Raw genomic sequence first — 25,846 nt, forward strand, 5'->3', positions numbered from 1 at the left:
TTGGGAGGTCAACGCTTGTTTGGAGTTGAGATCTTGGCATGCAATGATGCAATTGCCTATTAAACTTATTTCTGTTTCTTTTTCCTTTGCATCTCTGGGATACAAATACACATACTTATATATGATTAAAGATATGGATGCATGCTTTTGGACATACATATAATTTGATAAGTAGATCTTAACTTATGTATCTTGTTAGTGCCGATTTCCCTTCCTGACCCTGCAGTAATATAAAAACTATGACTCATGGTGATCATTTTTATTAAGTGTCCAAAAATGCAACACAACTCTAAACTCTCAGGTTTATCTGCTGGGGTTTGATGAAGCCTGGGAAAACTGAGAAACTGCAAACTTGGCGCTGCTCGTGATCCTGCAGCCCTTCCCTTCTCTCTCTCTCTCTCTCTCTCTCTCTCTCTCTCTCTCTTTCTCTCTCTCTCTCTCTCTCTCCATCACACTGTGTGAGGACTTGAGCTGACGTGCACTCGCTGCGCGCTCCTCAAAATTTGAACAGAGGGTGCGATACATAATTCAGTCCCAGCACGGGAACAGCCCACAGTCTCTCCTCCTCTCCTGTCAAACCAAGCAGCCGCTGCAGCCTCGACTCAACCCCGGGGACCGAGGCGGCGCCGCGGTGGTTTTCCTGCTCCGGATCGGATGGAGGATCAACCTTGGAGAAGGGCGCGGGCGGTGTTTGTTGCGCACAGTCAGCGGTGATCTTCAGGAGACGTAAACATTGCCATGCCCTGCTTCATGCACCACCTCCTTCCTCCATCCCCGTCCTCCTCCTCCTCTGGTCCAGGACAGAGGGAGCTGTTTTGAGGAGGGAGATGACGCTGCTGCTGCTGTTGCTGCTGGAGGTAAATATTTTGCAGACGTGGTGAAGTTGTGTTCGGGATAGGAGGCTGCAGCGGGCCACAGTCTGCGCTCTCAGGATCCTGCATCCTCACTTTGTTGTGTCCGTGTTGTGCGGCCATGCTGCAGGAAGCATCCTCCGACCTGTTCCCGACCTGAGCTTCTCTCTTTGGGATTATAAACAACTTCCTTTAAGTAGAAAACTAAAACTTCCTCCTCTTTATGTTTTAAAGTATCAACCTGTGCTCTGGGAACATCCACCTCTCTGATTCTCTGACTGATGATGAACATTTTTACATCTTGTTGCTTCATTTTTCAACCCTGACTGCATTCCTTCAGGGAGATGTGACCAGCTGCAGACATTTTTAATGAGCAAAGCATCTCCAGCATTAATCAAACCCCCTCTGCATGACTCCTCGGTGGGGCCAGTCTTGTTATTATCACAGCTAACGTTAAAGCAGCACCATGGGGGCCAAGCAGACCAAAGGCCAGGAGCCTGGAGGAGCCAGCCCACAGCACAGCTGGAAGCGGACTCCCTCCAAGGAGCGGGGAGACATCCTGGCCTCCCTCATGTTGAAGTCTGGGGACCGGCTGAACCGTGGGGGGACGCCACCGCCGCCCTACCAGCGCCGCATCGGGATGATCCAGGAGATGATGCTGATGGCGAAGCAGGGAAAGCAGGACGAGGCGACGGAGATGCTCAGGACCCTCAGACAGGTAGCTGCTCAGTGTGTGTGAGAGTGAGTTTAAGGTCAGGGGTCGTAAGTTCACCACACCTGACTTCTTCTTGGGTTTTATTTTTGCTGATGCTGAAACTACCAACTTGACAGATTCAATGATTCATAGCTTACATTAGTGCTGAGCTGACCCCCTTTCTGCTAGCTGGATTTGTTCCCATACTGACACCAGAACGCAGAGGAGGGAATTCAGAACAAATACTTCATTAATACACTGAAGGGGAGATCTCAGGGATCTAAGTTCTGCTTGAGTGTTTGTTATCCTGTCAGCTTTTCCCTTTTATGTCCTTACGCCTGAACATAAACATCAGGATGTAACGGTACCTCATGAGACAGTTGAAAACATCGCATCAACATATTCCATCGGTTAATATCAGTACCTTTACCGTAAACAGCAGAGGGCGCAGTGTGCCTTTGACCTCTCATTTGATGTCATTATGGTTCTTACGTCCGTAGCTGAATAGACATTTTCAGACCTGGTGGCAGCAGGTGAAGACTTTGCAGTTTAAGGTTGTGTTTCCCGCACATAAACAATACTTGGGCGGGCCACTAAAGAATATCTGCCGACTGTTTTATCACTTCTTTTATAAGATCTCCATCCACTATCGATTAACTAGCGACCAATCTCTCTGTTTCTGTCTACCACTCGCATTTGTTTCTTGAGTTGTGTCTCCCCACTTTATCAACATTTTGGCACAACTTGCAAAATATATTTTTGGACACGATACCTTCAGATGTGTAGCTTTTCAAACAATCATGGCTGGAACTTTTTAGATGCATGTAATCGGAATGATTGTACACAGCGACTTAACCGGAAGCAACATTAAACCTGCTGAATTATCAATTAAATGTAGATCCTTTAAAGAATAAGAAAAGAAGTAAAGCGCAACTGATATACAGTTTTGTTTACTCAAAATGGGTCAGTACTCAAATCTACAGAAGTTTCAAGTTGGGACGTTTTCAAAGCCGATAATTTGCCTGATTCAATAATTGGAAATTGGAGTTAAATAGTTGTAGAAAGGTAAGAAAACACTCAAAAACATCAAAAAGTAGCACAGATTATTCAACACGGCAAAACACGTGATCATAGACTGCGAGGAAGCAATGTCAAATTGGATTCCCGAGTGTGGCTAGGTTAGCAGAGCTAGCACCACCAACGTTCAGTCCTCCTTGTTACTCATTGCTCTAGTGGAGTGGTTAAACAGTATGTTTGTTTACTCAGACAAGCCTACATATAACTTTATCTCCATTGTTTACATCAGGGTAGTAGAGCATTATGGCATTATGACAGGAGCCATTAACTGGAGCTACAGCCCCGCCTAGTGGTGGGTGGCTGCACTACAGCTCAGACCTTCAATAATAAAAATATGAAGGATTTGGTTGATAACTTGTATTTCTGGTGCTATCTAGCCAGGATGAAAATAATTCTGCACACATCACTACTTCCTGTATGATTGAATCTGAACCGGCTGCCTGGGTGGACCTGAAGTCTGCAGCACTGTTACAGCACAGCCTTCGATTTGTATCCTGTTATATCTTTTAAAACACTTGCAGCTCTTGGCCAACTGTCAGGCTGGCTGCTGCTGAGGAAAGAAAAGAAACGCCGAGCAGCAGCAGACTGAAAGAATCTGCTGCTGTGAGAAACAAAAAGGGAAGCAGGAGAAAACAAACATCACCAGTTGAATTGGAGGATTGAGAGCTGCAAAGAAAGGGAGCGTAAAATTGTGAAGAGAGTTGTTATTATTGAGATGAGAGATAGAGAGATAGAGAGAGAGGAGAGATGCTAGATAACACTGCACTGCATAGAATCCATATGCTGCCTGTGTTGACTGTTTATCCCCCCATGACTCACACACAGGGAGCTCATGCACACACAGACACTAACACTGCTGCTGCCACGGTTTATTGTTTGAGCTTTAGAGATTCCCATCAGCTCCTCTCTGTTACTATTTACTATTTCCTCATCAAACCCATTTACACGGTTAATCCTTGAACCAGCGGCAAACAGAGCGCACAGGCGGAGAGGCAGAGGACACCTCTCCATCCGTCATTGTTAGGAGAGGAGAGGATTACCATCTCTGTCAGCGCCTGATGAAGCTGTGATACCACAGAGGAGGGAAACCACTCTTTCCACCACACAGTGAAGTGGTTTGTGGGAGTCCCAGTGAGCTATGAGACTGAAAAGAAGTGGAAACTGGGCTCAGTCTTGGTCAAAACTGCTCATTTAAATGATTTGTTTTGCAGAAAATTTGCATAGAAATCTGGAAAATTGCTGCCTGTTAGGTGTAAATGTCAAACATAAGATGGTTCCTGTAGTGCGATGATATGCTTTCTCTCTGTTACAGATTTGATATATCAACAAATATGTCAACATGTGGCTGATAATTGAAATCAATGAGTGTATAACAATGCACAACGCATCTCCAACTCCTCCTTTTCTGCAAAAGTGAAGCTAAAATACGCCCAGGATTGACATATTTCCTCCATCATGGCGTTATACCTCGCTTTGTAGCATCAATAATAATAAAAGTGAACACTTTTACATAAATCAGCAACTCTTACAAAGGACTTCCACCAGATCCGTGTCTGGTCCATCTCTGATCTGTTGCAGTCCATCTCCGTGCTCTCTCGTCCGTCAACACCCGCTGGTTGCGTTTTCAGAACGCAGCACGGAGCAGGACTGCCGTACAGCTGGAGTCATGTGACCGAGGTTTTCCTGCTGTAATCACTGAATAAAGGATTCTCCTCCTCCTCTCCTCATCCATGTTGTCTTTCTGGTCCTCTGAAAACCTCTGACCTGTTGACTCCAGGCCTGGCTCCGCTCATCATGATGGTTTGTTGTTGTAGTTAAGTGAAATACGATCTGGTGATAACACAGAGTGTTTTATTCTTATTTGAGATTGATGCGTCGTGCTCCGGCATCCGGCAAAAACAGAAGTCTTGTGTATCTGATCCTGAGGGCTCCGACCTGCCGGATCAGAGACACAGCCGGAACACAACGGAGCGGATCCAGTGGAAGTTAACACATTGACTAGAATAGAAACCTATCAGATCCATTGATGTGATGGATCAGAGACGGACCCGGATCTGGTGGACTTTGGCCGTTAGTCGACTGAAAGATTGGATGTTGTCACCCTGGCTTTATTTTCTGACTCATAAAAGAATGTTTAGTCTGAATTTGACCCCACATTTTCATTCTTTTTGAGTTACGCCTCCTACTTCTGCTCGTCTGAACAAAGCGTCTTAAACTGTCCGACCACAGGCTGTCTCCTCCGTCTCCCTTCGTTCGTATTCAGGGTTATCTGCTCTCCATCAGACCTCGTCCATTATGGCTTCAGAAACAGCTGCTGGGAGATTTGTGGTGAACGATGAGGCCTCTATCAGCACTTAGTGGATTATGGCTTCAGTCACTTTCACACAATTAACAAACTTTATATCAATAATTCTGTGTTTTATCGACGCATCCTTTCTACACTGGTTGGATTTCATTGTGTTGTGTTTCTTTTCAAGCGCTGGTATTCTCCTGTTATCAGCGTATAATCTCAATGATATTTCTAAGTATATGAACCCTTGATTTATTAATCTGTGATGTTAGGATAAATAAATGGATGCTTCAGAGGTTGAAGTGTGAGTCAGTGTGAAAGAGACGGTGTGTGTGAACAGCATCCCTCATGGCCCAGCTTTGATCCAAAGCGTGACAGGTCAACAGTCCGAGATCTTTGACCTCTTGGATTTTTTTCTGCTGCTGTCGTGGAGCTGGGGATTAGAGACAAGAAAGCGAACATGATGTACTTCAAGTGGAGCGTGTAAGGGAGGCAGCCGTGCTTCAGACTGGAGGGTGAATGTGTTTTCTCTATTTACAGGCCATATGAATAATGAACGCGGCCAACGTTATGTCATCTGTCGGTTTGTTTGCTGGCTTTTGGAGCCTTTATTCTCGTTTGGATGGTTTTCTGATGCCAGAAGTGACCTCAGTATGATGAGTTAGAAGTTAGTGAATGCTAAGCTATCAAATTTAGCAGCAAATACCCATAGCTGAACCATTTAACAGCTGAACCACCGTGTTCCCCACAGAGAGAGTTCCTGTTTGAGGTGTTGGCCGACTAAAGACGCTAAAAGAGCTTTTTGAAATAGCAGAATTGCAGCTTGACAACTTGAAATCTTCTCCTCTGTCTTTGGTCCTCTCTTCTCCTCATCATAAATAAATCAGTGTACGACAAAACCTGTTCTCAGGCCAGGAACAGTGAGCACACACACACACTGGAAGCTGCTTGTAAGTGCTGGCATATTTATAAAAAATACTTTTTAACAAACTGGAGTACAGATTTCGAGGACATTTTTTCAGTCTGTTGGCAAAATAACCTGCACAGTAAGCCGTATTATGTGGCCAGTGTTTGCTTTTGTAAATCACAAAGGCTCCAACAAAGCAGCAGAGCAGTGTTCGGTGAGTGCATTAGCTGAGCTGACACCTAGAAGACAGCTAAATAAAGAATTTGAAGGCATGATATCTATAAAAATTCACTATTTGCACATTTTTAATGAATAGAGGAAAAGCTAAAGAGACAAAAATATCTTTACCACATTATATGAGGCTGTAATCACGTTAAATCCTTCTATAAAGTAATGCTTTTTAATATGAAGCCTAATGGGGATTAACTCACTTTTGGGGCCAGCTTCTAGTGGCCGTTTCAGGGTCTGCAGATTTTTGGCGATTAGCTTCATTTTTTAGCACCAGAGGTTGTTTGTTTTTCACAATCAGAAGAGGATCTGAAGCTAAACGATGGACTTAAAGGATGTAAACAACAAGACATCTTGTGTAAGGATGGTTATAAAAACAAGGAAGGGCTGCAAGTATGAATCTCATGCATCTGTACTCTGCTACTGAACATGATGGGCGGATCACACAATGAATTGGATAAAGACAATTACTGAGGGATAGGACAGAAGAGAGGGAAGAGCTGCGACAGACGCTGATGGAGAAATATAAAGAGAGGGAGAGCGATTGCTGAGACGTTAGGAGACAATTTGGAGAAGAATGGGAGGAAATTACACAGAAATGAAAGAGAGGAAAAAGAGAGGGCTTCATCGTGAAAGAAGAGTCGCCTCTCTTCCAGCTTCTCCTCCACGTTGCCCGGAAACCATGGCGATGGCTGGACTGCTCTGACTAAACAGACATTGATTAATCAAGCAGGAGCTCTGTTAGGAGCTAATAGAGAGGCCACATTCTTAATCAGCACTCCTCAATTAACTCGAAACTGAAGCTGGATTTCTGTCCCCTGAGGCTGATTGCTAAAATTCAACCAACAGCATCTGTCGAAGCTCATAAAGTTATCCCCAGGTTCCCTCAGTGGGCTTCAGTCTGCCTTTAACAGCTGCATGTTTTTTTACTCGTCGAAATATAAATATGTGTACAAGTCAATGCCAATATCAGATTAATCTGAGGATTCAATAAAATAAAGAAAACCAGAGAAGAGGCCATAACTGAAATGAAGACTCCAACAACAGTTGGATACTGAGAAACAGACAAAAAAGTGGAGCTGATTTATTTAATATATGTTATATGTCATTCAAATTCATTAATTATTTGGATGCAACAAGTTATATTTGGCGGTATGGCTCTGTTCTGGGAGCTCTCTGCCCTTCCATGTGCCTATGTGGAATGCCAAAGCCTGAGGCGGGGGAGCACAGAGGGGGAGCTCTTTTTAATATGCACCGAGTAAAGTTAAGGCAGGGAGGGCAGCATCAAAGACCCCATGGGGTACAGAATAGAGCGAGCATCAGTGACACTACACATGACAGCAAGAGAAGGCAGGCTAAAGCAATCAAAGAACGCCCTTCTTGATATTTACCAATTGGATGCGTAGATTTAATCGACTGAGCGGTGAGCTGATATCAGAATCAGAAATACTTTATCTATCCCGGGGGGGGGGGGGGGGGGATTCAGTCATTACAGTTGTTCTATACACAATAAGTTATACAAATACAATAATAAGATATGTAGAAAATAAATACATGGTTGAAGTCCCGGAGATCAGGAAGAGGGCACTCTGGTGGTCTGTCTGGAGTCTGGCTATGGCAGCGTTGAAAACGTTGGACTCCGTAGTCGGGTTGGCAGAGGGGGGATGAAAACAGCTACCAGTATGACATGTGAGATCTCCCTGTGCAGAGGCCCACAGCGCTTTCTATGCTATCCCGGTCTGCCCGGACAGTCAGGAAGCCGCCAATTGAGACGTTGTGGTCCAAATCAAAACAAAAAGATAGGAGTAGAGAAACTAAGTCTAGAAAAAAAAAGGCATTTTAGTGTGGTCTCTTATGGGGATAAACTTCCTTTTGGAGCCGGCCTCAAGTGGCCATTTGAGGAACTGCATTTTTTTTGCAATCCTACTTTGGTTTCGTTTTAAAACACTAGAGGTTTCTGCCTGGCATCAATATGTTTCTCTCTGTGTGGACACGTCATACTGTGATTTTAAAACCACAGGTAGCCAGTTTTTCAGGAGTGAAGCTCATGTGTGAAAGAGGCCCTCTGGTGAAACATCATGTGTTGACAGTAAAGTAGCATGTGTGAGAAACATGCTTTATAAATTTCTCATCCAGCTCCTCTTTGTTTTTGGTCAAAGCAGCACTTGAAGGAAAGTGTCTCAGCATGTTTCTGTTTGATTGATCGATTCAGCCTGGTTTGACTGCTCTGTGAATCACAGCAGAGAGCGTGTTGTCTGTACAGTCTGTTCCATCAGCTCCTTTTTTAAAGTCTGTTCAACTTCAATTTAGACGCAGGGATAGTAACAAGTTGGTTCCAGTTTTTGAGTGCTGTCATCTGCTACAATGACGAGGCACTGACATGATGTTCAATCTGGAGGGAAAATGTTAGAGTTGTGTTACTGATGCAGCCACACGGCAACACAACCTACAGATGCTGTGCAACTTTAAATACAGACTATATATGTGCTCATGATGCATCGTTCAAACTGTCATTATGAGGAGGAGAGTAGAAACAATGTTAATTTTAGCTTAAATGTTAATCAATGATGAGATTGGTTAGCTAAGATAAGACTACATGGACAGAGTCATTGTGTTCTGAACTTCAAGGCCACCGTTTTTTGGTCTGCGTGTGATCTCTCCTGAAGGTGAGTCTCATAATTCCCCCTTATTTACTGAAGAGCAGCTCTTCAGCCGTCCTGTTTACCGTGAGTCTGCAGCTCCACTCGTGTCCCTCCAGTTTCAGACGGCCGCTTTGATGTTGACCGTCACTAATTACAGAGGTGCTTCTAATAAAAGAAAGGTAGCATTGATGCTGAGTGTGTGTGTGTGTGTGTGTGTGTGTGTGTGTGTGTGTGTGTGTGTGTGTGTGTGTGTGTGTGTGTATGTGTGTGTGTGTGTGTGTGTGTGTGTGTGTGTGTGTGTGTGTGTACAAGCTTTACACTTGACTACTCTGGAGATGGAGGAAGTGGAGTTGCATTTTTATTTCATGAGAGGATTCTGTTAATAATGTACGGCTTTTCTGGATGGCGGCTTTTGTTTGCTGTTGTTTAAATGAAATCCTCAATCTTTTACCTGATGCCGATGCAGATCTTTGAAACACACTTTTCACACACGCACACACACACACACACACACACACACACACACACACACACACACACACACACACACACACACACACACACACACACACACACATCTCTGATTTGATTTGTTTGTAACAACCTTGAAGCTGAATTATAACTTCAAATTACTATACCACAGCAATGATACCTTTGTGTTGTTGTCTGACTCACCTTCATGCACACATTTCAGTGAATTATCTGTTTTGCAAAAAGCATCAAACATTCCTTTTTTATTGAAGCCTGTGTTTCCTTTGGATGTGAACATAATAGAGTGAAAGAAAGAAAATGATTATGGCAAACACAGATTGCAAATGCAAATGATCTCAGGTCCTTTGAGGTTAAAACGTGACATTTCGGGAAAAGGTTATCTGCTTTTAACTGACACAGAGATTAGGAGTTTGATATTGCATGCTGATGCAGGAATCAGGAGCCAGTTAGCCTGGGTAAACATAAAGACTGTTAGAAGGAGAGGAGGAAAGACTTCACCTATCATCACCTTTAAGAAGACATCTGTGAAGAAGAAGCAGCAGTGCAGACACAAACAGCACCTCTCTGCAAACCACCACTTGTAGTTTCATTTGTGAAGGTCGGTTTGTTTTACAGATGAAGCTTCTTAATTGTGGAACATATTCTTTTTTTTTTTAAAGTTATGTTTTTTGCCTTTATTAGATAGTACAGCTGAAGAGAGACAGGAAATGTGGGGAGTAGAGAGTGGGGGAAGACATGCAGGAAATGCTCGACTGGCCGGGAATCGAACCGGCGACCCCTGCGACGAGGACTGCAGCCTCTGTACATGGGGTGCTTAGACCGCTAGGCCACCAGCAACCCCAGCGGAACATATTCTTAGTTGTCAGTTTCATCATTATAAAGACACAGTTTCTTTTGCATTCAGTAAACCTAAAGTAGAGGTATGTGAGGGGTATTGACTTTCTCATTGAACCTTCAGAAGCAACAACATCCCTGCTGCAGCCCTGTTCACTTTAATGTCATTATTCTACTATTTTATTTTTGTTTATTGTAGGATGCAAATGTATTATTGCAATTCTCTTTAAATTAAGTCTAGATGCAGCATCAGAGAGAGAGAGCGGGAGAGTGACGAAATGAAGCAACAAATGTATAGTTTTCACAGTGTACTACGGTGTCTATCGTAGTAATGCACAACAGTGTGATGTCATTAATATCTAGTAGTTAAAAGGCAATAAAAGTGCTGTAAAATATAGAATATAAGTCGCAGCGGTAAATAAGACAGACAGGTTCAAACCAAGCGGCAACCTCTGGTCCAATGCGGAAGTGCTAAAAACTGCAGTTCATTGAGGATCCACTTGAGGCTGGCTCCAGAAGTACTGGAAACCACATACCACACATTATTTATACAGTCTGTGGTTCAAACTGTGTTCCTGCATGAAGACTTCCCCTGCATTCAGCAATGTGCACTTTCTATGCAAATGTGTAGCTCTTTCTAATACCCTTCGTTCTCGCCATCCTGACAGCTGTAAAGGGATACAAGGCATATTAAGATGTTCTTTAAAATGGTATTACAGCAAGCAGAAATACTGATACTCTGACAGACAGCAAGAGTTCAAAGGATAAATAACGTCCATCAGCTCTGTGCTCGCCTCTCTTCTTCCTCAACCTCTTAAAGTTTCAATCCAGGTAAAGGAGAAATGATTATTAGAGACGTTCATTATTTTACAGCTGCCAAGCAGAAATCATATCAGACACTGAACATCTACAGTGCGTCATGTGTGATGGAGTGATCTCATGTGGAAGTTGTGTGAGTCTGCATATCACAACATGCACCTGTTGATGCAGCCGTTAGGTTTCTCTTCTGCTGTGTTGCTATTTAAGTCGCTCCCATATGAAAACACAGCCGCCGATTCATACGTGTGTGTGTGTGTGTGTGTGTGTGTGTGTGTGTGTGTGTGTGTGTGTGTGTGTGTGTGTGTGTGTGTGTGTGTGTGTGTGTGTGTGTCACTCTGTCACTAATCTACCCACACAAAACAAAAGGCAGCCTGGAAACCTCAGTGAGTCATACCTTTCTGTAGGAGAGCAAGCATTAACCCCACCTCTCCCTCTCTCTCTCTCTCTCTCTCTCTCTCTCTCTCTCTCTCTCTCTCTCTCTGTCTCCAAGCACAGTCACCCTGCTGCCACTTAACCGGCCATGAACCGTCTGCACAAACAAACCAAACACAGAAACACGTCTACAGCCGTGATCAGCCTGCACTTACCTGCACACCTAAAATGCATTTTCCCAGAATGTGTTTTAAGCTGGCCGGCATTAGCAGCACAAACAGTGCAGACACAAAAGCAAACCCATTACGTATTGTGTGCAGAGCAGGCAGCACCCAGGCACCGGCTGGACTGATGTTCTTTCACAGGAGGAGGTTCTATACACCTGGCCATGTACAATACAGATACAGATGAATGAAGTGATGGTAGCAGATGTGACGTCATGGATTGGTTTGTTCGTGAAGCTTTGAGTTTACATTATTGACCATTACTATCTTGGATTTGGGAAACCAGAAGTGTCACCAAGTAAGGCTTAAGATAGAAACAAATGATGAAAGGAAAAACTGCGGTTTCCTCACATGTCCACTATATCTTTGCAGCCTGGTACAATAAGGACCTGTGTCCACTAAGAGCTATTTGAGCTGGCAGTGCAGGAAAACCAGTGTGTCTTTGGTTTGGAGAATTTATAAAACTTTCACTTGTACAGAATTTGGCCCTTTCTTTCAAATAAGCTTGAGCACTTCAGCAATACTTGGCATCCCCTTCTTCAACAAACTGAAGATGCAAACTGTAGCTGATAGCAGTACAACGATGGTTACCACCTTTTGGAGTGACATGGAGACAAGTTTCTTGGAGGTGGAGGGATACGAGGATAGATGTGTACCTTTTTGTTGTTACCTTTTGATTTCACACTTTCTCCTGTTTCCTTTTTGTTGTTTTCTGTACTTTAAGTTGAGAACAAATCTGTTATATTGAAGGTTAGATTTCTGTTCCAACAGTAGTGAGATTCTGGGCCTGTTTCCACTAACACAGTTTTAGCTGGCAGCTCCTCTTATCTACACAAAGTGGATGTAATTGAAAAACACCTTTAGGCGTTAGCTGTTTTTGACACAACACTCAAAGTTCAACTTGTGGAACAACGTCATGCTCATCAACGTCACTTCTCCTTCACCGACCAATCAAAGTCAAGAAGGAGAGAGACTTTTGACACTTTGTGGACAACAACAGCAGAGGGGAAACTAACCAGCGTGTTTTTTAAGGATAGTATTTCGAAGTCCAGAGCTGCTGCTGATGCCAGGACTAGCATCTATTGATAGTTTTATGTCTTCCTCAGAAAATGCCAATGAATAAAAGCAAACATGAAGCGTACTAAAGTGGCGTTCACACCAAACTTGAAGAATGGCTTAATTTGTGTGAATATGAACGTCCGAATGTTTCGTGTTTACTTGCTTAATTCGTGAATCAAAATAACGTGTACGTGAGTGCCCAAGGCGCGGATTGTTGAAAAAGGAGGCCATTCTCGCTGCCGGACAGGAACTCATGTCTACTCACGTCTTTACTTTGACTTTACATGTAATTCACTTGCAGGAATTATTTTATTCGTTCCTAATAGAGTTTTAAAACAGACCTTATGGCTAAAAACATCTGTGGATACTCTCTTGACCTTGAAACTAAGCGCCAGTGGGAAGTGTTTTAAATTTGAGATGCTGTTTGTGCTGCCAGTGCATAAAAACAAGGGCACTTGACGTTAGCCCCATAAGCTACACAGCTAGCTCTTTCAGCGTTCAGTGGACACAGATTACGAATACGTACGTACGTACACATTTTTAAACCAAGAGTTCAGATTTACAAACATCTCTATTTTGCTTCTCAGATACCACCAGGAGACTTTCCGCACTAATGTCTTCATCTCCTGGATAAATCTTAAAGACTATTACTGACCACTTTTCACCCAGCAGCTCAAACTCTCCATTTTGTGCTCTGCAGAAGCCGAGGGGGCAGATCAGGTTCGCTCATAATCTAATTGGCAGATTGCCATTAAAAAGCACCCGGGGAGCCTGTGACCTTTATCTTACTCCCACACTCAGGGCCAACTTTAAGTTTGAGACCAAGAGGAGCTCCGTGTTACAGTGTTTATATCTTAAAGCCGGGCTGTCAGGAGCTTTAATGAGGCCTCAGACTTTAACTTTCAGGCTTTCACGCTCAGTTCGGTGTTGACTCAGTGTCGGAGTCTGATTTCAGCTTTGTGACATTCCTCAGAACACCTTAAGCTCCTGTGGTCTAATCCTCTCCTGTGTTTGTGGAGCGTCTTTAAGCAGAGATGTCATTTCTTTGAGGTTTACCGGCTCGTCATGCGTGAGGCTGCCAACAGGTTTATGCCTCGCCGCCTTTGACGGATCCGGTGATGTGACAAATTTTGATTTCCCCTCACCAGCAGGCGGACCGTCAGGCGGAGAGACGCGCTGCAACGAGCTTTAATTTGATGTTTTAAGGTTCAGAGAGTTTACGCGGCAGCACGGTGGACGTCAAAGCTGAGCACATGAGAGAGTGGAGGTGCATGAGTCCTGTGTGCATGAATGAATCTGCACTTGAATGAAAAATATAGTGTGTGATGATGAACAGCACTGTCTAGACTTAGAGCCTGATTTTAGAAGGATTGAAATTACCAGTTCTCTCACAGGTAATTATCTACCTCCGCTTATTTACGAGCATCCAAAGAAACAAAAAGCTTACCGTTACTCTCTGCTACACTTTAGAAGACACCTCAGTCTCACCTGGAGTCACAGAGAAATAACAAACACAAGTTGAAGAGAATCTTACTTTACATTATCTCTCATGTTTAGCCTCTTTCACACATTTCACACATTTCACACAGTCTTAAAACATCCAGAAGCTCTGCAGCTGAAAGTGTCCCAGATTCTGAGTTGAGAAGTTGTTCTTCCGACCTTTGTCGTGTTCACGTGTTTCCAACGTCATGAGTTGATCTTGTTAAGTTTTGGATTTGTCCTTGTGTTTTATTTGTCTTTGTTTCCTGTTTAATGTTGTAGATTTATCTTCATGTTTCATGCCTCAATATCCTTTGTCTTCCTTGTGTTATTAGTAATCCATGTGTTGTGTTTCTGAAGGCTGATTTATACTTCTGCGTCTCCCCTACGCAGCAGGGGCTGACACGGACATGAGCCCCACATACTTGTGCGTCGATGTGTCCGTGTCGCGCAGCAATTCTCCTCCGAAACGCTTGAGGGCAGTGTGGTCTCTCTGATAGCCGGTCGCCTGCTTCCGGTCCTGCTACGATCTCTGTTTACTTTTCCACAGAGATTCAGAGCGTGTTCTGTTAATCTACAGCTGATACATGTTGCTGTTTATCATACAGACATGATTACATGAAGAATAGAGAGGAGGAGATGAAATACACGGCCGATGTGTGGCCGATGTCCGGGATCCCGGAAGTGCTGTGAATGCGGGAAAGACAAAGCTGTCGAGCTGACCAATCACAGAGCTTGCGGTCCGCGTCGGCTCTACGCGTAGTTACATTTTGGAGGAGGTGCACGTCAGCTACGTGCGTAGGCCTCTGCGTAGGTACGGGAGCTACGCGGACCTACGGCGTAGGCTACACCGTCGATTTGATGCAGAAGTATAAATCAGCCTTTAGTCTACTCTGTTGTATTTCCTGTTTTATTTTGAAGTTCTTGCTCCCCGTGTCTCTGGTTTAGTTTCACTTCCTGTCTGTGTGTTTCCCTCCTCTTTGATTACCCTCATTAGTTGCACCTGTGTTCACACCTGCGTTGATTACTGTGTGGATTTAGTTTCTCCTGTTGGATCAATGTCCGTCTTCTTTGTCTTCTCCCAGAGTTTCTTTGTTTTATTTTGGACTACTTGGATTTAGTTTTCCAGACAATTCAGTAAGTTTCATTTGTACCTTTTGTTCTTTGGTAATGAAATCTTTATTTGTCTGCTCATGGGTCCTCCTCCATCTTTCTCAAAGTGAAAGGTCTGGCTTAATCCAGGTGGGATGCTGATAAATACTAAAATATCGCTTTAGCTAACATACCTTGTTATTGATGGTAGCTAAGATAATAATGTTAATAACTAACTTTCCTAATGAGTCTAGGTTGCTCTATGTGGACAACAAAAAGTTGATGCACAATATGTGAGTTAACAAAGGGTGTCTGGACTTTAACAAAACATTGTTTGCCCGCCATGTTGATGACGAATGTGACGTCACGTCAGGCGCCAAATTCTTGCCCGAGTTTCTGAGTTGTTCCGACTTGAGCAGCTGTGCACTTGGATTTGACAGCTTTGAAACTTGTTTTTGCAGCATTAAGAAGCGTCAGGATGTGAGGGTGTTGCATTAACCTTCACCGTTCTGTTCTGTTTACATACCAGCAGTATTTGCACTTTGTAAATATATACCTGTATTGATATGATCAGTGTATACACCTGTACAGACACACAGTGCAATTCATCTATTTTATTTTATTTTATTAACTTATTTTATCATTTTAGCATGCCTTGTTCTTATTTCTTTTGTCATATTGTGTTTTTGAAATGGTAAATTCTGTGCTGCTATTTTGAATAGATGCTAAACTGCTTTTCATTGTTTCACAACAATGACAATAAAGATCGATTCTATCACTGCCTGGTTGCTGTTTTGCAAAATTTGAGGTGCAGCAACGAGATTATGTCCCGGAGCAGCACGAAAAACAGGACATCATCCACGTTTGCAACTAATTCTGTCAACATTGTAGACTGTGCCACCTCCAAACATTTATGTGATGTTATAACAAGGAAAGGTAACAACATGTAGGAAAACAGTGATGTGTGTGTGATGAATGGTTTGTTTTTATATTTAATCCTCTGACAAGATTCTCAGCGAGACGTCACTTCCCTTTCTTTATTTTCTTTCCTGCTTTAGTGAGACAACATTCAGCGTCCACCATGCGAAGAAAATGTGTTATATAAATAGACTGTTCTCTATACTACAGGGACTGTATGTACATGTGTTCTTATTCAACGTGTGTGTGTGTGTGTGTGTGTGTGTGTGTGTGTGTGTGTGTGTGTGTGTGTGTGTGTGTGTGTGTGTGTGTGTGTGTGTGTGTGTGTGTGTAGGACCTGGGCATGGAGTCGACCTCTCTGGATGACGTGCTGTATCGCTACGCCAGCTTCAGGAACCTGGTCGACCCAATCACGCATGACCTGATTATCAGCCTGGCACGATACGTCCACTGCCCCAAGACGGTACGACACACACACATACACACACACACACATACACACACACACACACACACACACTCATACACACCTATACTGTGAATCACCTCAATGTGCAGAATACAACGTATGCATTTACAGTACACACACACACACACACACACACACACACACACACACACACACACACACACACACACACACACACACACAGAGCCGTGCTATCAGCTGACTCATTCTGTCTGACACTATCAGGTTACGGAAGTGCTCTAAGTGGTTGTGTTTCAGTGTGTGTGTCCCCCGTTGTTGTGTTTGTTCATTCATGTAGTCCAGTGTGTCAGTGAGCGAGCGTCGGGCAGAGAGAGCGTGACAGCAGCCATACTGGATGAATAATGCAGGGAGGAGAGGAGAGAGGAGGGATGCAGGGAAAGATAGGAATTAAAGGCCTGATGTGTAATTGTAGCTCAGTGCGTCGTGCTGAAACGCTGCATGTTGCTTGAATGCTAGCTGAGATAAAAGCTCTGCTGGGGACGTTTTAAAGCTGCTACACTCACATCCACACGGACACAGTTCACAGCGTTCACACAGCAGCTATTTCTCGCTCATGTCCAGGGGCGGCTCCAGACCTTTTTCGACTCGGGTGGCTCAGCTGGGTGTCCGGCTAATTCAGGGGTGGGATGAAGTCTGAGCACACACGCACACACATGAACTCATTTCAAAATACTGTATATCTATAATTTCTTAACTTTGAAAGTGGAAAATGTAAATCTTGTTAACTTAAATCTCAAAAAGATGTTTTTCCAAACAGTTAAAATAAACATTTTGAAGGATCCTGTTGACCTTGATGTAGGAGGTTTTTATTCCTTAAAATACATCTGAATAAGTGGGATTGTTCTATATTCAGGGTCTAAACCTTTGAATGCCAATATTTGTTCACAAATGTGGAGTCAAAGCCAGTCTCATGACTGACTCACAACCACAGCACCAGAGGGATGAAAGATGGAGAGACACAGTGATCGTCACAAACTGGCTTAAAGTAGGCGGAGTTATTCGACTACAAAGGTCAAGCTATGATGCAGATTTAGAGATAATGGTTATCAATGCAGCAGAGACATTGATTAAACAAGCAGTCAAGAAATACTGAGTCACTCTGAGTGTGATGTCCCGAGATAGCGAGCCCTTAAATACCATCGCAAAACTGAGGTAAAATGGGGTAAAATGTAACGTGGCTTCTTAGAGTGTGCGAGCATGTGACTGATAAGCATAAAATATATGGTTGTTTTTTAAGATGGATGGACAAATAACTTATAAAGTACATTTTTTATGGTATATATGGGAAAGAACAAAACCACAAATGTTTCATGTTCACATTTTATTTCAGCTTAAATGGGAAAGTTCAATCTTTCAGATATTTAAAACACAACTTCATGTAAAAGGTGTTAAAACCTGCACACTATTTTTAATATAATGTGCCTATCTATTATCTTTATTTTCTAATACAATTGTTATTTCATAAATACAAGATTTGGGACTCCCTTGAAAACATGAGGGTACCTCTCAAGGTGTTTCTCACAATAAATACGTTGCAAATATTACGATTTGTTCTTCAAAAACTAGTCTTCTTAAGAGAGGACATCGTCTTATTGTCAGGGCTGTCTTATATTCAGACAAATACAGGTCGTAAACAAAAATTTGCAGACAACAGATGCGCATTATCAAATTATCACAAATGCATTCGCTGGCAATAATTTGGTAAAATAGAAATGGTTATGTCAAGTTTTTTCTACTATTTGAATTACTAAAGAAAGAAAATGTGCCACATTTAAATGCAAAGAAAGCTACCGTCAGCTTGTTGCAATAGAGTCCAGATTTTTTTAACACAAGTCCCGCCTCTAACACGCAAATAGCCAATCAGAGTTCAGGATTTTAGTTTGGCACCTAGGGTGAACACCAGGTTTTGAAGTGGGGCATGGCAACCCCTTTCCTCCTCTTTGGTCATGCCACTGCGGATGTTACATTTAGAGTGTAAAGCTCTCAGTTAATCCACTTACTGTATGTGTAAACGTGATTAATAATTATTTCATATTTCCTCTGACCCCTGAAGGCCTCATGACACACCATCTGTCCTCGTCGTAGTGACTCATTTCTAGAGAAAACAGGATCCTAAAGATGTGGAGTTCATTAGTTTGAGACAAAATAATGAAGCAAAATGTGGAAACTCTCACCCTGTTCTGATGAGTTTCATTATTTAAAGGGAAACTGCAGAAATTATGACTTCCCTTATGTAAATATTTATGTCTCAAACAAATGAAAATAGCTAAAAACCAAAGAAAAACATAAATTAAACAATTTAAATCAGGGGTGTCCAATCTTTTTTCAAAGAGGGCCACATTTGATGTCAGAATATCTTAGAGCCAGTGGCTCCTACCGAGACTTAGGAGTCATAAAAGTTATATATGAAATCTCTATTAAAAAACAATTATTTTACATTTGATCTCAATAAATTGGTAACCAGGTAGTCCTCAGTTCTACACAAGCCACATATACATTAGCAAACTTTATCTTCTTCTGGAGGAAAATGGTCGGGCAATGTGGGAAAAATATTGTCTCATTATTTTCCTATGGCAGGATCACGATCTGGATTTCATCACACTTCTTTTTCATGTTGTTTTTTAAGACTTGTCTGACCAGCAGACAACATTTGAAGAACTAAATAATTATTTTCCTGCATTCTGAACTATTTTTATGCACCAAATTTGGCATTTTCTGCACAATTTCATAATTTAGATTTTTTTCTAGTGTCTTCTGAACTTTTAGTGTTCATCAAGAACATTTTCACATCATGATAAAATCATTAATTTGAAGTCCACTTTAAGAGTTCTTGTGTTTCTTTATTGCCTTCTTGCAGAATTCCCAGAGCTTTGGCTTTATACAAGTAATCCATGTGAAGCTTTTTGAGACGTTTCTGGATTGACTTTAGTTTTGTGTGCGCTTGAACGAAACTGCAAATGTACAAATGATTCAGAATGTGATTAATTTCTAACGCTATTAATTAATGCTATAAATAACACACTGTAAGATGGAAGCTTGGGGCCATAAATAAATGGACCTTGGGCCGCAATTGGCCCCCGGGCCGTACTTTGGACACCCCTGATTTAAATCATCATTATTTGGGGGTTTGTTTCTTGAAATATGAAGCATATTTGATTCCCAGAATGCATTGTGGGAGCTGAAATAGACTTGTTATTAACGTTTGAGCCACATTCTGCAAGCCTCTCTTCACACATGCTGCGGAGGAAATGGAAGAGATAGGTTTTGTGTACAGTTCAGGAAAGGTGAGTGGCGTCAGGCTGAAGCAAGCTCCAGAGGGGGTGTTGTTATGTGAAGCAAAGAAAAGAGAGACAGAGACAGAGAGAGGTGTTATTTCTCTCGTTCTGCTCCGTCCCCCCGTCCTGTCTGACATGTTTGATCACTGTTCCTTTTTTTTTGCTTTCCTGAACTTAACGTCAGAGATATTTCAGGCTCCACTGCTTCTCTTTTGATGGGCTTTTTCTCAAAATGTTAATGCAGCATCTTTTAAAGTCAACCTCAGATTTAAAAGTCATCTTTACTGCAAGAAATTATGCAACTTGGAATATTCATATCCCTGTCTTAGTTTGGGTAATGAGGAGGCACCTGGCTCTGCAAAATGACCTCAAAGTGACAAACTCAGACTCTAAAGGAACTGAAGCTTCTTAAGGGTCGGATTAGTTCAATATGGCATCAGGAAAATAAACATAAAAGATGCAGAAACAGCAGTAGTCATAAAAGGGACGAATCTGCTCAGCTTGTGGCCTTCATCTGGGAAATTGGTTTTCATAAAGCAGCTGCTCTCCACAGGACAGACACTCAGGGGCAGCGTCACTACGAATTGGGCATCATTGGCTTCCGCTATCTGCTCTGTCTCAAGGTCCAACTCACAAAACAGATTGTGCTTTATCATATTCAAGTGCAAACACACCCATAAAGTTTTGGTGCTCCACGTAGTTTGCTCTTGTTTTGCGTCTGAATGTGGAGATGAGCGGTCAGCTTCACCCCTCTCAGCTGGAGTTGACGGCACTCCACATGTTGATGTGGAAACCCCGTGCGGAGTGTCACTACTTGTTCTACCGTAGTTTGCGGTGCATTTAGCCCTTTCATTGGACTTCCACCAGATCTGTGTCCAGTCCATCTCCGAACAGCTGCGATCCGGTTCCGTGCTCTCTCGTCCGTCAACACCCACTGGTTGTGTTTTCAGAACGCAGTACGGAGCAGGACGGCCGGACAGTTGGAGTCATGTGACCGAGTTTTCCTGCGGTAATCACTGAATCAAGGATTCTCCTCCTCCTCTCCTCATCCATGTTGTCTTTCTGGTCCTCTGAAAACCTCTGACCTGTTGACTCCAGGCCTGGCTCTGCTCATCATGACTTTGGTTTGTTGTTGTAGTTAAGTGAAATACGATCTGGTGATAACACAGAGTGTTTTATTCTGAAAATTAACCAGATGTTTTCATTTTGTTTTGGTGCCTGACTTCCTGTCCCGCTCCATCTGCTCTGTTGAGATTGATGGGTCGTGCTCCGGCATCCGGCATAAGTAGAAGTCTTGCGTATCTGATCCGGAGGACTCCGACCTGCCGGATCAGAGACGCAGTCGGAACTGAACAGAGCAGATCCAGTGAAAGTAAACACATTGACAGAACAGAAGCCTATCAGATCCGGTGCTGTGACGGACCGGACACAGATCTGGTGTAATTTGGCCGTTAGTGTGCACTTTGACTGAGATGATGAATCGTCTCGTCTGCAGAGGTTCAGCCGGCTCAAAAGCAGCACTTTGTTGTTTTAACACCACCAGTTATCATCCAACTATAATTATTTTTATCTTCAATAAACAGTGCACGACAAATGATTCTGTTTACACGATTGCTTTGTTCCATTGTGCACCATAAACGGCAATAATTCCCCCTCCCTGCAGTAGAGCAGCCGTTCGTACACTACAGTGCACTCTAGAAGTCATCAGAGAGCGATTAGACTCACAGCCCAGATGACCTGAAAATTGTTCATTTCCTGTAGCTGCTTCTCAATAAGTCTCCCTGTGGTTCCGAAATGATGTGATCAGCCACAGCAGAGAGATATTTGCATTAGCTGTTTAGTCATATAGCAAATACAGCTTGAGTGAAGCTGCAGGAGAGTGACCACTAAACTCTGGGCGGGGAGGTTTAAAATGATGTTAACTTACCTTTATCTGTTCTCTCTCTCTCTCTCATCCATCTGTTTCTCTTTTGCATTAAAGCATGCTGCAAGATCAGACAAGTTTAGTCCACTAGCTTGACACCAGCATCAACTCTCAATACCAATCTGCACAAACATTGAGTAGTAACTGCAGAGACTAACTTCTAGCCTGTGCATCCTTTTTTGGAAGTTCTTCTTTTACCCAGCTGAACGTGAACGCCCCATCATGTCCCCTCTCTTCTCTCTTGAACTGTGGTCATAACCATGGACTTTACCTGACTTTAGCTGCTGTGTTTGTGCATCAACTCACCCGACTTCTTGCAGGAAAAACTGTTTGTGTTCACACGTGCAGCCCCACCCCAAAAATTTAAGGACATTTCCAGAAGTTTAAAGCTTAACAACACTTTAAAAAAACATGCACACAGACTCAGAAACATGCTCACACTCTCTCTCATCCTCAGACACAGAGCAGTCTCCACAGGGAGACTGAAAGGTCTCTTTTCTGCAGCGTGACTCCAGCCGAGCAGGATGAATCTCTGTGCACAGCATCCGAAAGCTTCCCTGCTTTGTCACTCCGTCTGCTGTGATTTCCTCTCTATTCTTTCACACCTCCTCTGTCTCCTTACAGCCATTTCTGTTTCTCACTTTGAGTCTGTGTCGTTCCTCGTTGCTCAGAAGTACCAGTTTGTAATAACAGCACTTGTGTGTGTGTGTGTGTGTGTGTGTGTGTGTGTGTGTGTGTATGTGTGTGTGTGTGTGTGTGTGTGTGTGTGTGTGTGTGTGTGTGTGTGTGTGTGTGTGTGTGTGTGTGTTTGACCCGGCTGATACTGGCAGCTCAATAAATGCCAGCACAGAGCACCAGCTGATCTACGGTGCCCGGGTTAAGTTACTGATTCTGTTTTCGTTTTTATGTTTGTATATCAGGAAGACTTAAAATTAATAAAAAGGGATGGAGTAAAATGTTTGAGTCTGAAGAAGTTGGCTGCATTTGAACAAGGAAAGATTATCAGTGCTTGTAAAAATTAGTGAATCCAATTTAACCTTTGACCCTTTTGTGCCAGAATTAAATACTCAAAGTTTTGGTGATGTTACCTTTCCAAACTTTGATAACTTCACAAGATAAATGAGTGTTTTAAGGCCCTCCTCCTTCCTGAATCTTTGCTTTGAGGTTATTTCCTTTAATTTATGCTGCACCGTCTCATGCTGTGTGAAGGTTGTATGGTTATTTCTTGTGTCTCTGTGAGGTCGGGTGAAATGACCCAGGAACACTTATGGATTGTTTATGACCTCCGCCTCCGGGGGAATGAGGTAGAAGAATGAGATGATTTGTTTGCAGCAACATGTGCAGAGAGAACCTGACTGTACGAGTAGATGATTTATGATTTTATATTTTTCTGCTTCTCTTTTCTGGAAGAGTTGGGATCGTAAAATAAAATGCACATACAAAACCAGTAGTTTTAACCTCAAGGATCCTGATCGGTTTCATACAACATGATTCCCTAATCAATTAAAACTAATCACTGTATGGAGAGTCAACATAGACTGAAGCCTGGATTTTAGTGTGAGAAGCTTCTGTTGGCAGGATTCAGTCAGGTATCAGCGTTCTCTGATGTCTGCAGGAAAAACAGTCAGTATGGAGAGCAAAAGCAGGCAGAGCACAATCAAACGTCATGACATACTGGCTCGTATCAGCACACATTTGATAATAAACAAATAACTTCCTTAAACGAATATCTAGATCAAAAATTGTAAATATGTCAGAAAAGCCAATCAGGCTGTAGATTCTTCATCTTCCTTGAGTGCATCAGTAATGTTTGATCTGACTTTCATTCAACAAAGCCTAAAAATTTGCCTCTCGGGTTGAGGAAAGACCTGATACATTCAGGGGTTCTATTTTCTTAAAATCCACATCATGAATTAGCAAATTATTTGCAGTAAATCAGAAGAAAGTTAGCTTCTTTAGGGGCTTGTATCGTTGAAGTAAGAGGGAGTAAAGCCTCTGTTTTCATTACTATTTACATTGAAACTGAGACTCTCCAGACACAGATGAATGGGCGCTTATCTGGGGAATGTGATGGACAGAGAAATGGCAGGGTTTGTTTTGTGAGCATTTCTAGAGAGACACATTTGTTTGCTTTTAAATGCAACAATACAGTTAGCCAACGGTTCAATACGTAACTCAGTTTTTTGGTTTGGTGATTGGATATTTTCTGGCGGGAAGGAGTTACCTCATCTTAGCTCATGTAAATATTGTAAATAAAATGAGTGGAAGCTAGTTATAGCAAAACTATAAAGATGCAACTGGACTGTGCAGTGTACAGCACTAACTGCTAGCTTTTACTTAAATAAAGAGAACTTTAGTGTCATCATCACTCCTGGAGGCGGTGTTGTCCCCACACGATAGCTGGGCACTCACCTTTATTAGAACAAGTTGGTGAAACTTCCATTTAAAGACGTAGTAAACCTTTCTGTCTGTCTTTCATCAGCCTGAGCTCAAACCTCTGTGCCACGGAAAACAAATATCATCTACAAGTTATTGGAGAAGGATAAAAGATGGATAAACTTTAAAGCAGCGAGGAGAGTTTGTTTATTGGGTAAAACCTAGAGGGAGAAGCTTCGTCGTTTCATCAGACGGGGACATTTTGAAGACAGACTTTGAAAGTGGTTCTTTACAAAGTTTTGCAGTTTCCGATGATCTCCAGACAGTGATGTAATTCTCTCTCAGATCACAGCCTTCCTGCTTCCTGTTCCACAGAAACAACATGTGTCACCATCTCGTCTGCCCACTCTTCCATATGTCCTCCTACGACATACAGTGATCCCCAAGCTGTTCATGTAACAATCACCATGTTTATTCATCTCATTATCTCACAGAACAAATAACAACGACCACCAATGAATAACTTTCCATAGTACATAAAACGTATAGACTGGGAGATTTAGTGACTCACTTGATGTCAGAGAGTTCAGTTACATTATGGTTTACAGATTCCTCCTAGTTTTTTTTCTTGTTATATTTACACCTATCAAGCAAGTTTTTCTAGTGTGAGTCGTGAGCATAAAGCTTGAAGCACAGACTAAAGTATTGGACGCCGCAATGTCACAAGGGCTGCAACAAAGGGTTTGTTTACACGAGAACAGCTCCACCAAAAACTGACATTTCTTTCAAAAACTGGCGTTCACACTATACTGTATGATTGAAAATGCTGGAGCATGCATGCAAGACCTGTGGTAGGTGGTATACGTCAAATCACCATGTGCCTCTGCATATAGCCGTTCTTCAACAGAGCAGTGAGAACAAAAAAAACCAAGATTGTTATGGCGAATGAGTGCTAGAGAACTTTGTTGTCTGCAGAACGATACTAAACTCAGCGGCACAAACAGAGCTCAGTGGTCCACCATTGTTGTTATGGTTCTCCTACTCCTTTAATCCTATAGTATCAGCGACTTATAGGAAGGTGTCCATTCCAGCAGGGTGTCATGAGCATTACATTCTAGTGGAGGATGGATGCATTACAGTCTGACATTCAGACGGCAGCGTGGTCCTAAATTAAAACATTTATTAATAATTACTTTAATCCACGAGTATTCTGTGACAACTTGGGAAGGTGACATTTAACCGTTTATTCGACTAATCGTGAGAATGCATAATTGAACGATCTAGAGACAGGTAAAGGGGCGGAGCTAAGATGTGCTTTAAGCCTCCTATCACACGGCTACGCCTCACCAGCCCCCCAGTTAACAACAGCTACTACTACTATCCGTCTCACCACTATCATCTCTCTCTCTCTTCATCTCCCTCTATCCCTCTCTCCAACACGGTCTCAGCAGATGTGTGTCTAACATGAGTCTGGTCCTGCTGGAGGTTTCTGCCTGTTAAAGGAAGTTTGTCCTTGCCACTGTAACTTGCTAAATGCTGCAAAGTGCTCTGCTCATGGTGGATTAAGATGAGACCAGACTGAGTCCTGTCTGTAAGATGGGACTGGATCTTATCCTGTCTTGATGTTGGGTCTTTGTAAATAATAGAATATAGAGTACGGTCTAGACCTCAGTGTTCTTGTAAACATAGAATGAAAGCTAACAGGACTGAGCAAACATATTTAACTGAGAGCTCTGTGAGAGGAGCGACAAACAAAAACAAAGCTGATGTAGAGGCTGTAGCACTCAGGATGCTAAAACGCTG

General features: G+C 42.7%; 1 protein-coding gene across 2 annotated transcripts in view; it reads left to right on the forward strand.

Moving 5' to 3' along the window:
* The first annotated feature begins 253 nt into the window (after positions 1-253).
* The window catches only part of lrrc75a (leucine rich repeat containing 75A), a 59,071-nt gene continuing 33,478 nt past the window's right edge, over positions 254-25,846 (forward strand). Inside the window, exons 1-2 of one of the 2 annotated variants that reach the window (XM_034700375.1) lie at positions 254-1,569; positions 16,313-16,441. In XM_034700375.1, coding sequence (XP_034556266.1) covers positions 1,318-1,569; positions 16,313-16,441 — 381 coding nt within the window. In that variant the 5' untranslated portion in view covers positions 254-1,317. Of the gene's footprint in view, positions 1,570-14,993; positions 15,106-16,312; positions 16,442-25,846 lie in introns of those variants that run through there. The other variant, XM_034700376.1, reaches the window with a different exon arrangement.

The sequence above is a fragment of the Notolabrus celidotus genome, chromosome 14 (assembly GCF_009762535.1).
Source record: "Notolabrus celidotus isolate fNotCel1 chromosome 14, fNotCel1.pri, whole genome shotgun sequence".
NCBI lineage: Eukaryota > Metazoa > Chordata > Actinopteri > Labriformes > Labridae > Notolabrus > Notolabrus celidotus.